Source organism: Miniopterus natalensis, chromosome 7 (genome assembly GCF_054644295.1).
Source record: "Miniopterus natalensis isolate mMinNat1 chromosome 7, mMinNat1.hap1, whole genome shotgun sequence".
In the NCBI taxonomy this organism is placed as follows: domain Eukaryota; kingdom Metazoa; phylum Chordata; class Mammalia; order Chiroptera; family Miniopteridae; genus Miniopterus; species Miniopterus natalensis.
The window spans coordinates 37,267,461-37,279,669 of record NC_142087.1 but is presented as its reverse complement, the minus strand read 5'-3'; the positions used below and the strand labels follow the sequence as shown (position 1 = coordinate 37,279,669).

At 36.2% G+C, this 12,209-nt stretch overlaps 1 protein-coding gene across 2 annotated transcripts in view; it reads left to right on the top strand.

Annotated features, from left to right (window-relative positions):
* Window positions 1–12,209, top strand: part of ANKRD12 (ankyrin repeat domain 12) — a 90,732-nt gene that overhangs the window by 18,077 nt on the left and 60,446 nt on the right. For both annotated transcript variants that reach the window (XM_016208915.2, XM_016208914.2), the window contains exon 3: window positions 9,114–9,261. In XM_016208915.2, the coding sequence (XP_016064401.2) occupies window positions 9,114–9,261 (148 nt within the window). The remainder of the gene's footprint in view (window positions 1–9,113; window positions 9,262–12,209) is intronic.

Sequence of the window (12,209 nt, the reverse complement as noted above, 5' to 3'; positions counted from 1 at the left end):
TAAAAAAATAAGAGAAGAAAAGAAAAACATGTTTATATACAGTTCTTTGTTTATACCTACAAATTTACCAATTTTAGCACTCTTACTTTCTTCCTATGGATTCAAGTTATTTTCTGGTATCATTTCCTTACAGTCTCTGAAAATTTTCCTTAGTATTTACTGTAAGATCTTCATCTTTGATTTTTCTTCGTATTCATTAATCTAGGAATAGCTTCATTTTGCCATTTAAAAGAAAAAAAAGCTTTATTGAGCTATAATTCACATACCATACAATTTACTCATTCAAAGTGTATAATGCAGGAGTTTTAGTGTATTTACAGAGTTGTGCAATCATTACCACTGTCAGTTTTAGAACATTTTCACCTGAAAAACACTCTATACCCGTTATCAGTCATTCGCCTTTCTGTCCCCAACTTTCACAGCCCTAAGCATCCACCAGTTGGCTTTCTTTCTATATAGATAGACTTGCCTATTCTGTGTATTTCATATAAGTGAAGTTATGCAGTCAGTGGTCTTTCATGATTATTTGCCTTTATTTTCAAAGCATAGTTTTGTTGGGTATTAGAATTCTTAGTTGACTTATTTTATTAGATTGAATATGTATGTCATCCCACTTCTTTCTTCTTTTAACTGTTTCTGATGAGAAGTCAACTGTTAATTACATTGTGCTGTTCTAATAAATTTTTTTTTTTTATTGCTACTCTCTTGTCTTTAAACGGTTTGACTGTAATGTGTTTAGGATCCCTTATTTTATGTGGGGTTTGTTGAGTTTCCTGGATGTATAGATTAATGTTTTTTTCATGAAATTTTGGATGTTTAATTTACCTTTTTCTTTTTTTTCTTTTTTTTGGTCATCACACATCACCTGTGGAACATATCTAATACATTTTCAGTTACTATTTTTAAATTCAGTATTTCCATTTGCCTCTTTCTGTAATTTTTAAAATTTATATTCTCTATTTGATGTCATTGTTGTCATATTTTAATTCATTAAAATTTTTTATTTCTTTCTAGTCTTGCCACGTCTGATATCTGGGCTCAATCACAGAAGTTTCCATTGAATATGTATTCCTTACCTTTTTGAATGTCTTAATTTTTATTGAAAACTAGACAGTTTAGGCCGTATATTGTAGCACCTCTAGATTCTCATTATTTTCCACCTGAAGGTTTTCATTGTTATTGTTATTGTTTTGATTTGTTTTTAGTAAAATGTCAGGAGCTTACCTGTGGTATTTGTCATGATACTGGGGTCCATTTTTTTCTTTCTCTGTTTTAGTCTTGCTTCCTAGGGGTTGCCCCTGTGTCTGCATAGATAAGTCATCAACCATTGATTGGTCAGAGGTTGTACTCAAACATCATGAACCAGAAGACTTGCTTTCACCTTCCTGGTTTTTTTTAATTTAAATCATTTTTTCTTAATTACTATTGACATACAAAACGATATTAGTTTCTGGTGTACATGCCAATGATTAGACATTATATAACTTGCTAAGTGACCATCTTGATAAATCTCATACCCACCTAGCACCATACATAGTTATTAGAATATTACTATATTCCATGTGATGTACTTTACATCCCCATGAAGATTCTGTGACAAACAATTTGTACTTCTTAATTCCTTCACCGTTTTCACCCAACCTCCCACCCCTCTGGCAACCATCTAAATGTTCATGGAATCTATGATTCTGTTTCTGCTCTGCTTGTTTGTTTATTTTGTTTTATAGATTGACTTGTTGATCAATACATATTTATTGCTGTTTTATTCATATTTTTATCTTTTTTCCCTTCTTCTTCTCCTTAAAGAAGACCCTGTAACATTTCATGTGATACCGGTTTGGTGGTGATGAATTACTTTAAATTTTTCTTGTCTGGGAAGCTCTTTATCTGCTCTTTGATTCTAAGTGATAGCTTAGCTAGATAGAGTAATCTTTGTTACTGGTCCTTGCTTTGTCTCACTTTGAATATTCCTTGCCAGTCCCTTCTGGCCTGCAAAGTTTCTGTTGAGAAGTCAGCTGACAGTCTTATGGGAGCTCCCTTTTAAAGGTAACTAACTGTTTTTGTCTGCTGCTTTTAAGATTCTCTCTTTGTCTTTAACCTTTGGCATTTTAATTATGATGTGTCTTGGTGTGGGCCCCTTTGGGTTCATCTTGTTTGGGACTGTTTGCACTTCCTGGACTGTGTGTCTATTTCCCTCACCAGGTTAGAGTGGTTTTCTGTCATTATTTTTCCAAATAGGTTTTCAATTTCTTGCTTTCTCTCTTCCCCTTCTGGCACCCCCATGATGTGAATGTGAGTATCCTTGAAGTTGTCCCAGAGATTCCTTCTACTATCCTCATTTTTTTTGGATTCTTTTTTCTTTTTGTTCTGATTGGATATTTTTTGCTTCCTTATATTCCAAACCATTGATTTGATTCTCAGTTTCAGCTACTCAACTGTTGATATCCTGTAAATTATTCTTCATTTCAGTTAGTGTGTCCTTCATTTCTGACTGGCTCTTTTTTATGGTTTCCATGTCATTTTTTTAATACTGTTGAAGTTCTCAGGTTCATTGAGCATCCTTATAACCAGTATGTTGAACTCTGCACCTAGTAGATTGCTGTCTTCATTGTGTTTAGTTCTTTTTCTGGAGTTTTGTTCTGGTCTTTCATTTGGGACATGTTTTTTTGTCTCCTTGTTTTGGCAGCCTCCCTGTGTTTGTTCCTATGTATTTGGTAGAGCTGCTATATCTCCCATGCTTGGTAGAGTGGCCTAATGTAGTGGTGTCCTGTAGGGTCCAGTAGCACAGCCTCCTCATTCACCTGGGCATTCCAGGTGCACCTTACCCCTTTGTGAGCTGCGTATACCTTCCTATTGTAGTTGAGCCTTGATTGCTGTTGGCACTTCAATGGGAGGGATTTTCCCCAAGACCTGTAGTCTACAAGGACTGGCTGGGACCACCAAGGAGGATCAGCTGTGCAGGGGCCCACCCCACAGAGCAGGACTTACTTCAGTAGGACTCTCATGCCACCTGAGTCCACCCCTTGAATGTGTGTCTTGTGGAGGTGGTTGGGTGGTGCTTCTATGAGATCTGAAGCTGTCCACCTGGTGTGCTGGCTCTGGTACCTCCGTGCAGGTACAGGTCAAGGTCAGCCGCCACCTATGTTCTGCCCCCAGGCCACTCAGCATGAGCTACAAAACGATCTGCACTTGGCTGCTACTTGTGCTGGGCTTGGAGGTCCCCAGGAGGGGCCAAGCTGCAAACCAAGGATGGCTTTCACTATTGATGGGCCTGGGGTCACTTAGCAAGAGATACAGGGGTAGCTGAAGCCAGATGCTGCTTGTTTGAGAGATTTTAGGAAAGCCTATAGCATGAGCCATGACAGACCATTTGTATGAAAAAGCCTCTGGAAACAGTTTGGGTGGGCCCGCATGTTGGGTGGGGTGGGGTAGGGTAGGGTCTCAAGGAATCACCATGTCAGGGCAAACACTGTGAGCCATGTTGATGGAGACACTGATATGCACCCACTTGTCCACTCGGAGGAGGGGGGTAGTTTCAGAAATGGAATAATGACCTGCCAACACTTCTCTCTGGGAGAAAGCTGTCCCTCCTGCTCTCGCCCTGATGCCAGACAATTCAGTCTCTCACCCTATGTCCCTGGTGCCTTTTGAGCTGCCGCCCCAGCACTGGAACTCAGGGAGTGAGTCTGAGTAAGTCTGTGTGTGGTCCCTTTTAGAGGAATTTCCTTAGACTCCAGGAGCCCTCCATCTATCTCATTCAGCCAAAATCCCCACTCGTTTTTACATCCAGAAGTTATGGGGACTTTTCTTCCTAGCTCTGAAACCCTGGGCTGGGAAGCCTGGTGTGAGGCTGGGACCTCTCACTCCTCAGGGGTGACCTCTGTAGCTGAGATATCCCTTCCTATTTTTACTCACCACGCAGGACCATCCCGTTTTGCGTCTCCACCCCTCCTACCCGTCTCAGTGTGGCTTCTTTAAATTCTTAGTTGTAGGACTTCCGTTAAGCTAGATTTCAGGTGGTTCTGAATGATGGTGGTTCTGTAATTTAGTTGTAGTTTTGATATGGTTGTGGGAGGATATGAGTACTGCATTTACCTATACCACCGTCTTTACCAGACAACTTTCTTTCACCTTCTGCTGACAGATTTGTGTGTATATTGGGGAGTACATTCAGTGTTCAGGCATTTTTCACATCTGCCCTGCCATTTTCTTTGTTCTGGGATCACCCAGATCTTGCCTTTGCTTGTGTACAGCCTCCTAGTCAACCAAGGATGTGTAGATCTCCCCTGCACATGCATACAGTCTCCCAGTCAGTGAGCTATATATGGAGAGCTTAGCCCTTCTTAGGTCTTCCCTGCACATTTACATAGCTTCTCTGTCAGCTGGGCATATGTGGCAATCTTATTAGGGCCCCCTACATCTCTCATTTCTGCTATCTCCCTGTTAAATTTCTGGCTTATCCACAAGCTGTTGCCCCCCCCCGCGCCCAGTGGGACCACAATATTAGGGTACTAGAACTATGTTTTTACACCACCACCCCCAATTGTTTTCTACCGTCTTTGCTATTTTTATCAACAATATGGTTGGGTGTGAGTTTCTGGCACTCTACATCAGTTCAAGTTGGCATTCTGGAAGCAAAGATGCTGGTTTTTATCACCAGCCCCACCCTGGTTGCACTTCATGTAAACTGAGCATTGGCCAGGGAATGAGAGCCACCCCGTGCAAGAATGCCAAAGATACTCACTATTCTTATCCATAGTTCAGTAGTTTTTATTGAAGAAAATTCTTCTCTATTCTTTACTTTTGTTCAATTTCTAGAGACATGAAATGGCTGTTTTTGACACTTTTGTCCAGATTTATAATTATTTCTTGGGGAGATAAGTTGCCAGTATCTTCATTTCGCCATAAAATTTTTCCCTAATATATTTTAATGTGACAAATCTTTAGGAGAGTGATTTCATTAATTTATCCAGCAAACTTTATATGGGATTCCTGTTGTGTTATGTGCCTCTCCTCTTAGAATAAAACAGTGAGTAATTAGGGCCTGGTCTAAACTTTATAAAGACTCCTAATTACTCTACCTGTGTGTCTGAAATGTTTTGTGATCAGTGCCCCTTGATTCTCTTCAACATAATTGAGGATCCCAAAGAGCTTTTTTATATGTGGGTATATCTGTTGCTATTTATAATATCAGAAATTAAAACTGAGAAAAGAATTTAAATGTTTATTAATTGGTTTTAAAAATAGTAAAACTATTATGTTAACACACATAATATATTTTTCTGAGAAACAGCTATATACAGACATACCTCGGAGCTACTGCAGGTTCAGTTCCAGACCATTGCACTAAAGCGAATTTCACAATAAAGCAAGTTACACAATTTTTTGGTTTCTCAGTGTATATAAAAGTTATGTTTAGACTATACTTAATCTATTAAGTGTGCAATAGCATTACATCAAAAAACAACAATGTACATACCTTAATTAAAATCTACTTTATTGCTAAAAAATGCTGTCCATCATCTGAGCTTTCAGTGAGTCATAATCTTTTTGCTAGTGGAAGACCTTGCTCCTAGGTTGATGCAAACACAGTATGTGAAAGTGCAGTAAAGCAAAGTGCAATAAAATGATTTATGCCTTTATTCCAAGACAAAAAGTATTAGTGAGAAGAGTGTCATTGGTTTTTAAAATAATTTTAATGTCTAGCTTCACAGCAGATAGCCTAGTTCTTTTCTGGTTTTGTATTCAGTGTATTCAGATATCACTTGTCATGTGGTCTCTAGAAACCTCAACTATACATGCTTGAGAGAAAGGCATAACATCTTAGGATTATTATGAGCATGTTTCTGACCTTGCAGATCCCCTCAAGTGGTCTCAGGGACCATACTTTGAGAACCACACTAATGAAAGTATTGAGGGTACAATGATGGGACAAAAAGGAGAGAAGCAATCAATTCTAGGGGATTCTGGGATGGTCTTACAGTAGAAAAGATATTTAATCTAGATTCTGAAGGGTGAATAAGTATATGACCATCAGGAAAGTGGGAACAAAGGGTATCCCAAGGAGACGATGCAAAAACGGATGAATCTGTACAGTAGTGCATACAAAGATAGAATGTAAGCCTATAAAGGATAGAGGATAGGAGGTGAGCATTAGACAGGGGCCAGTTCATTATGGCCTTGTGTGCCTTGCTAAGGATCTTGGAATTCTGTAGCCAGTGAGCCAGAGGGAAGGGCCATAGTAGAGACCAGTTAGAGCGTTATTAAAAATATATAAGCAAAACGCAGTATGGGTAGTAGCTGTGCGGATGGAGAGAAGTTGGAAACCCAACCAATCCAGAGTCCATCCCCAACCACTAACTTTATTTGGCTCTCACACTCTGGGCCACTATCCCCCTGCCATAATCACCCTAGAACCGGGTACCAGATAACTAGAGAAACAATACCTATACCTTCATAGCCTGCTGAAACCAAAATAAACATTTTTGCCCACATTTCCCTCCTCTTCCTTTGCTTTCTGACCCACATTGGTGCTCCCCCATGTGTCGCTGCGTGATATAGCATGCCCCCCCCCCCCCCCCCCCCCCCCCGGGAACTATGAGGAGCAAACTGCCTTTCAGTGGCAGTAGTCTCCTGATCTGGCCTCATCATACCTGAAGAATAATTAAACCTACATTTTAAAGAAACCTTATGAACAAAATGCATGCCTGTGAAGCTCCATTTCATTGGCAGAAGTGAAAAAAGCAGGTTAAGAGAATTTTACTTAAAACTGGGGAGTAAATGAGGCTTTTATTCTTCAACAGTCTTTACCACTTAAGATATAAGGGAGTCACATTCTCTTCCTAATTTGCTAAGACTTATCAAGAATTAATGTAGTCTATTCAGATAATATTGTCACCTGTCCCTGGTTTTTCTTTAACATTTTTAAAAAGATTTTTTTATTGATTTTTAGAGACAGAGGAAACTCCGGGGAGAGAGAGAGAAACGTCCATGTGAATGCAAAACATCAGTGGGCCACCTCCTGCATGTCCCCTACCGGGGATCGAGCCTGAAACCCAGGCATGTGCCCTGACCTGGAATTGAATCAGCAACCTTTTGGTGCATGGGAGAATGCCTAACTAACTGAGCTACACCAGCCAGGGCTTTCTTTAATACTTTGGTACAGTGAATTTTTGTAAGGTTTCCTAATAGTGAATTATTCTTACATTCTATGAATCCTGCTTGACTATGATATACAGTAAATCCTCAATTTTGCAGACCTCAATTTAACGGACTTTGGAGTTAACTGACAAAATTTTTGGTTTGTGTGTCATATGTGAAAATTAACACCCTGCTAATTTTAAAATGCTTTTTAACCAAGATTTGCTTATAATTAAATTAACAGGTTATTTTTTTGTTATTAATTCACTGTTATTGTTAACAAATTTTAGTGAATAGGCCATATGTTGGAAAAAAACACTGTAGTAATTTTGCCTACATAAATATTACTTATCTACAACTATAGTCTGCATATTTAAATCCAAGAGTCACCGTTCATAAACAGTGTTCCGCAGATGATTAGCACATGATCACACCACATAGTGCACACAATAATTGGTTCTGTTATCACGTGGCATGACTTTTGCAGCAGTTTTAACCCATGTGCTAAACCATGCCCCCAACTGTGTACATTTGTTTACTTATGATGACTCTTGAATGCCTGCATTTATTAGACTGTTCAGTATAAGGTTAAAATTACTGTAATACATAAAGAAAATTTCTGTGAAATTAAACTTTTCATACTTAATTTTAATTACACAAATGTGTCTATGTAAATAAAAATAGGTAAACTAATATGTCAATTTTTTAACATACACATTCAGAAAACCTACTTTTATTATATAACGGACTTCTGGATTTACAGACACCACCCTGGCCCAAATTAGTTCATTATATCAAGATTTCACTCTGTTATCTTTCTAAGACACTAAATTTGATTTCATAGTTTATTTAGGGCAGTTTATGTTTGCATTTATTTCATAAGCGATTTAGTCTATAATTTCTATTTTGGGCTCTTCTTAGGTATCAGTTTTATTTTAGACTTAAAAATGAATTGGGTAGCTTCTCATCTTTTATGCTATAGCATTATTTATATGAAATGGAAAATATGTTCCTTGGATTTTTCTTTCATAAACTAATTTTTAGAAATGCATGTTTTCTAAGAAAATCCAGTTTTTCAGGTCTTAAATTTTTAGTGATAGAAAAATGAATACAGTATTTTTCTGTATCTTTATAACATCTCCTCTGGAGTTGTATTTAGGTCTTAATCTCATGTTTGTTTTTCTTCTCTCTCGTTTTTATGATTAGACTTACTAAAAGTTTTGTTCTATTGCTCTTAGAATCACCTTTTGGTTTTATTGATAAATTCTGCTTTTTAAAAAAATCCAGTATTTTTATTTTTTATGCCCTTCCCCCACCTCGTTCTTCCTTTAGTTTATTTCTGTCTTGAGTTGAAAGCTAGTGTCTTCTGCAGCCTGAGTCTACTTCTAATTTGCTTCTGAGAATCTCTACAATTTATGATGCCTATTTATTATTGTTTGAAGACTGTTGTTTTAAACTCTTCCTCCTAAGGTGATGCCACTTAGTTCTCAGTAACTAGCATATTTTTCACAAAAGAGTCATCATCGTAGCCCAGTTTAGTTGTGCTGTACCAATTCGGATGTTGGATCATGAGAGTGACCTTGATAATAACTGTAGATCATGAGGATAGTATACTTCACCTGAATGAGTGGGCACATGATATTAATAAACACACTGTTTAATTCACTTTTTCAGATTTATATTTATTCATTGGCAATGTCTCTATTACACTTACACAGAGTTCTGTTATAGTCAAGGTATTTTGTTTTATTGTTATTTTAAAATTCTATTATTAAGTAAAAGTAGGGGAATATGAAACAAATTAGAAAAAGTTGTAATTGTGGAAACTGGTCTTGAGTGCATTGAGGACAATGATGGTTTATAATACCCTCTACTTTTTTGTGTGTTTGAAAAGTTCCTTCATAGTGTTTTTTAATACTGTATCGCTTAGTTAATGTTGTTATAGTTTATTCATATTTGATTTTTTTTAATAGAGTAAAGACAAGATTGCATCCTATAGCAGAACTCCAAAAATTGATCGAAGTGATGTGGGCAAGGAGATGAAAGAGAAATCGTCCATGAAACGTAAACTTCCTTTTACCATTAGCCCATCAAGAAATGAAGAACGAGATTCAGACACAGGTAGAATAATTTGTTGTTTTCTGTAAAAGGTTAATCATCTTTTACTATGGTTTTCCTCATATCATTCCTCTTTCACCCCAATAGAGAAATTTTTGGATTTTAGTATTTCAAATTTATCTTTTGTGGGCAGAAATTTATATAGTTCTCACCAAACATGGTTTCTAATCAGAGATTTAAAAAAAAACAATTTTCTTTTTTCCTTATTCTCAGTGTTTATTACAAATCTCTTACCACTTTCAGACTTAATTTTTAGGGAAGCATTTAATGGTGAAATTTCTTAATAAGGGAGCATAGGATAACATACATTTGAGAAAAAGATGTTGAGTTTTTATGGACATTATTGAACCCACCAAATAAAAAAGTTTAGGCATTTTAGATTCAGAAATACATACCCCCCACCCAAAAAAGGAGGGAAAAATTATTGAGGCTAACTGCCTAATTCATAGTACTCTTTTTCTCAAAACTCTTTGAGATGATTCTTGACATCAATCAAATCTCAGTTATTCGTAATAGATTAGAACCTTACTACCACTAATAAATTACTAGATTGGGCCGGCCGGGCGTGGCTCAGCGGTTAAGCATCGACCTAGGATCCAGGAGATCAGGGTTCGATTCCCGGTCAGGGCACATGCCCGGGTTGCGGGCTGCAGCCGATCAATGACTCTCTCATCATTGATGTTTCTGTCTCTCTCTCTCTCTCCCTCTCCTTTCCTCTCTCTGAAATCAATAAAGATATATTTTAAAATAAATAAATTACTAGATTGTGTTTTAGCCCTGAACTAATCATTTCTTGAAACTGATAAAATCATGAATGTTTATGTATTTATCATAATTGTTCTATTTCTTGCATTAAATATTAATGAACTATTCTTAAGACTGTTTTAGCTTCATTCACAGAAAGTTAGTGTTCCATTCTGAGTTTATGTACAGAAATTATATCCTATTTATAGCTTTGTAGACATCTTAATCATCAATATGGAAATGATTTTGATTCTGAAATCAGCGAAAATACCCTAATGACTTTTGAAATGCCCTATGCTAACATAGCTTCAGAAAATATTTGATTTTTGTGTACACTTTAAGAAGTAGGTAAGTAGTAGATAGGTCTCTTAACTTGAGCTAGAAATTGTTCTTAAACACTCATGATATTTTTAAATCTTGAAAACTACCCTTTTTTGCAGTAATTAAGAACTTGTGTGCTTTGTTCATTGAAAGTTACCCCGGCTTTTTTCTAGAGATTCAAAATCTTTTTTTTTTTTGAGACGTGATTCTCCTTATCCTTAAGCAGTGTTCTCAACCTATTACTAAGTCACTTAGCCCAGAAGAAGGTGTTTATGTACTTTTAGATTTATAAGATTTAAATTATCTCATATTTTCTCCCTGGAGGTCCTTTTGCTAGTCATTTTTAAAGTACTTACTTATGTTAACCAGGTTTTGTTTTCTAGTGACAGTAATATTTCTACTAGTAGTTTGAAGAAGGAATTTAGATGCATTCAGTTTAACATATTTTTAGAAATAAGCAAGGTTTCAAAATAATAAACTTCCCATGAGAACCTTTATTATTAGATCAGGTGGATTATTTGTCTTTTATTTACAACAAAATAAGAGTATGTTATTTAGGAAAACATCAACTTTAGGCATAGAATAAACATAACCTAATTCATACTTTATTAATTGGTTTATATACTTTACCCCTGCTACAGTTTTTCTACTTACTGAATTTTAGTGGGATGTTGTAGCTTTCTTTTTTTAAGACTATTTCATAACAAACTCTTATTTTTCTTTGAAAAGGTTACATACTAATGCTAAACAAGATTTTAATGTATTTAAACATATATATTTATATTTTTAATAGGCTGAATTTATAAATTTTAGAAAATAATAGATGAAAGCTTTAGTTTTGCCCACCCACATGAGTGCGCACACACACACAACATTAAGAAGAATTTCTCCTGGCCCAAAGCAAAATGTCTTATTTACAAATCAGCTGTCTTATTTTTATTATTTAAAAAAATAAAATAGCCCTGGCTGGTGTGGCTCAGTTGGTTTAGTATCATCCTATGCACCAAAAGGTTGCTGGTTCTATTCCCAGTCAGGATACATGCCCAGGTTGTGGGCTCCATCCCCAGTTAGCATGCAGGAGGTAGCCGATCAATATTGCACTCTCACATAAATGTTTCTCTTTGTCCCTCTCCCTTCCTCTCTCTCTCAAAATCAATAAAAATATTTTTTAAAAATAGAATGCAAAATATCATTAAGTGATAATTTTCATATAAAAGATAATTATAACATCAAATCTCACATTTGACATTGATCTTTTTCATACAGTGTACTATATTGTAAATTATTAGCTGAAATTATAAAGAAATACAGAAAATATTTTTATTTTAAGATTTTTTTAATTGATTTTTTTAGAGAGGAAGTGGTAGAAAGAGAGAGAGAGAAACATTAATGTAAGAGCAAAACATCAATTGGCTACCTTCTGCACGCCCCCTACCAGGGATTGAGCCTGCAACCCAGGCATGAGCCCTGACGAAATCAAACAAGCGACTTTTTGGTGCCCAACCCACTGAGCCACATCGGCCAGGGTGAGATTTTTCATATATATAACAACCCTTGTCTTAATATATTAGTATTTTAAAAACTCTTAAATGTGAAGAAAAAAACACAAAAATGGGAAAATGGACAAAAGGTACAAGCAAGTAGTTTAGAACAACAAAATTACAGTTGGCAAAGAAATATGTAAAAAAAATCAGTAGGAATCAGGGAAGTGCAATTTATAATGATTGACAAAATTATTGTTGAATTAAATCATACCAAGTGGTCCCTGGTTGGAAATAGGAACTTATTTAAATTATAGAAGTACATTATTGGAGTATATATGACAACATATATCTAAAACTAAACATTTGTTAACATTTGGTTTATTCTTTGCCATTTAGTCTGTA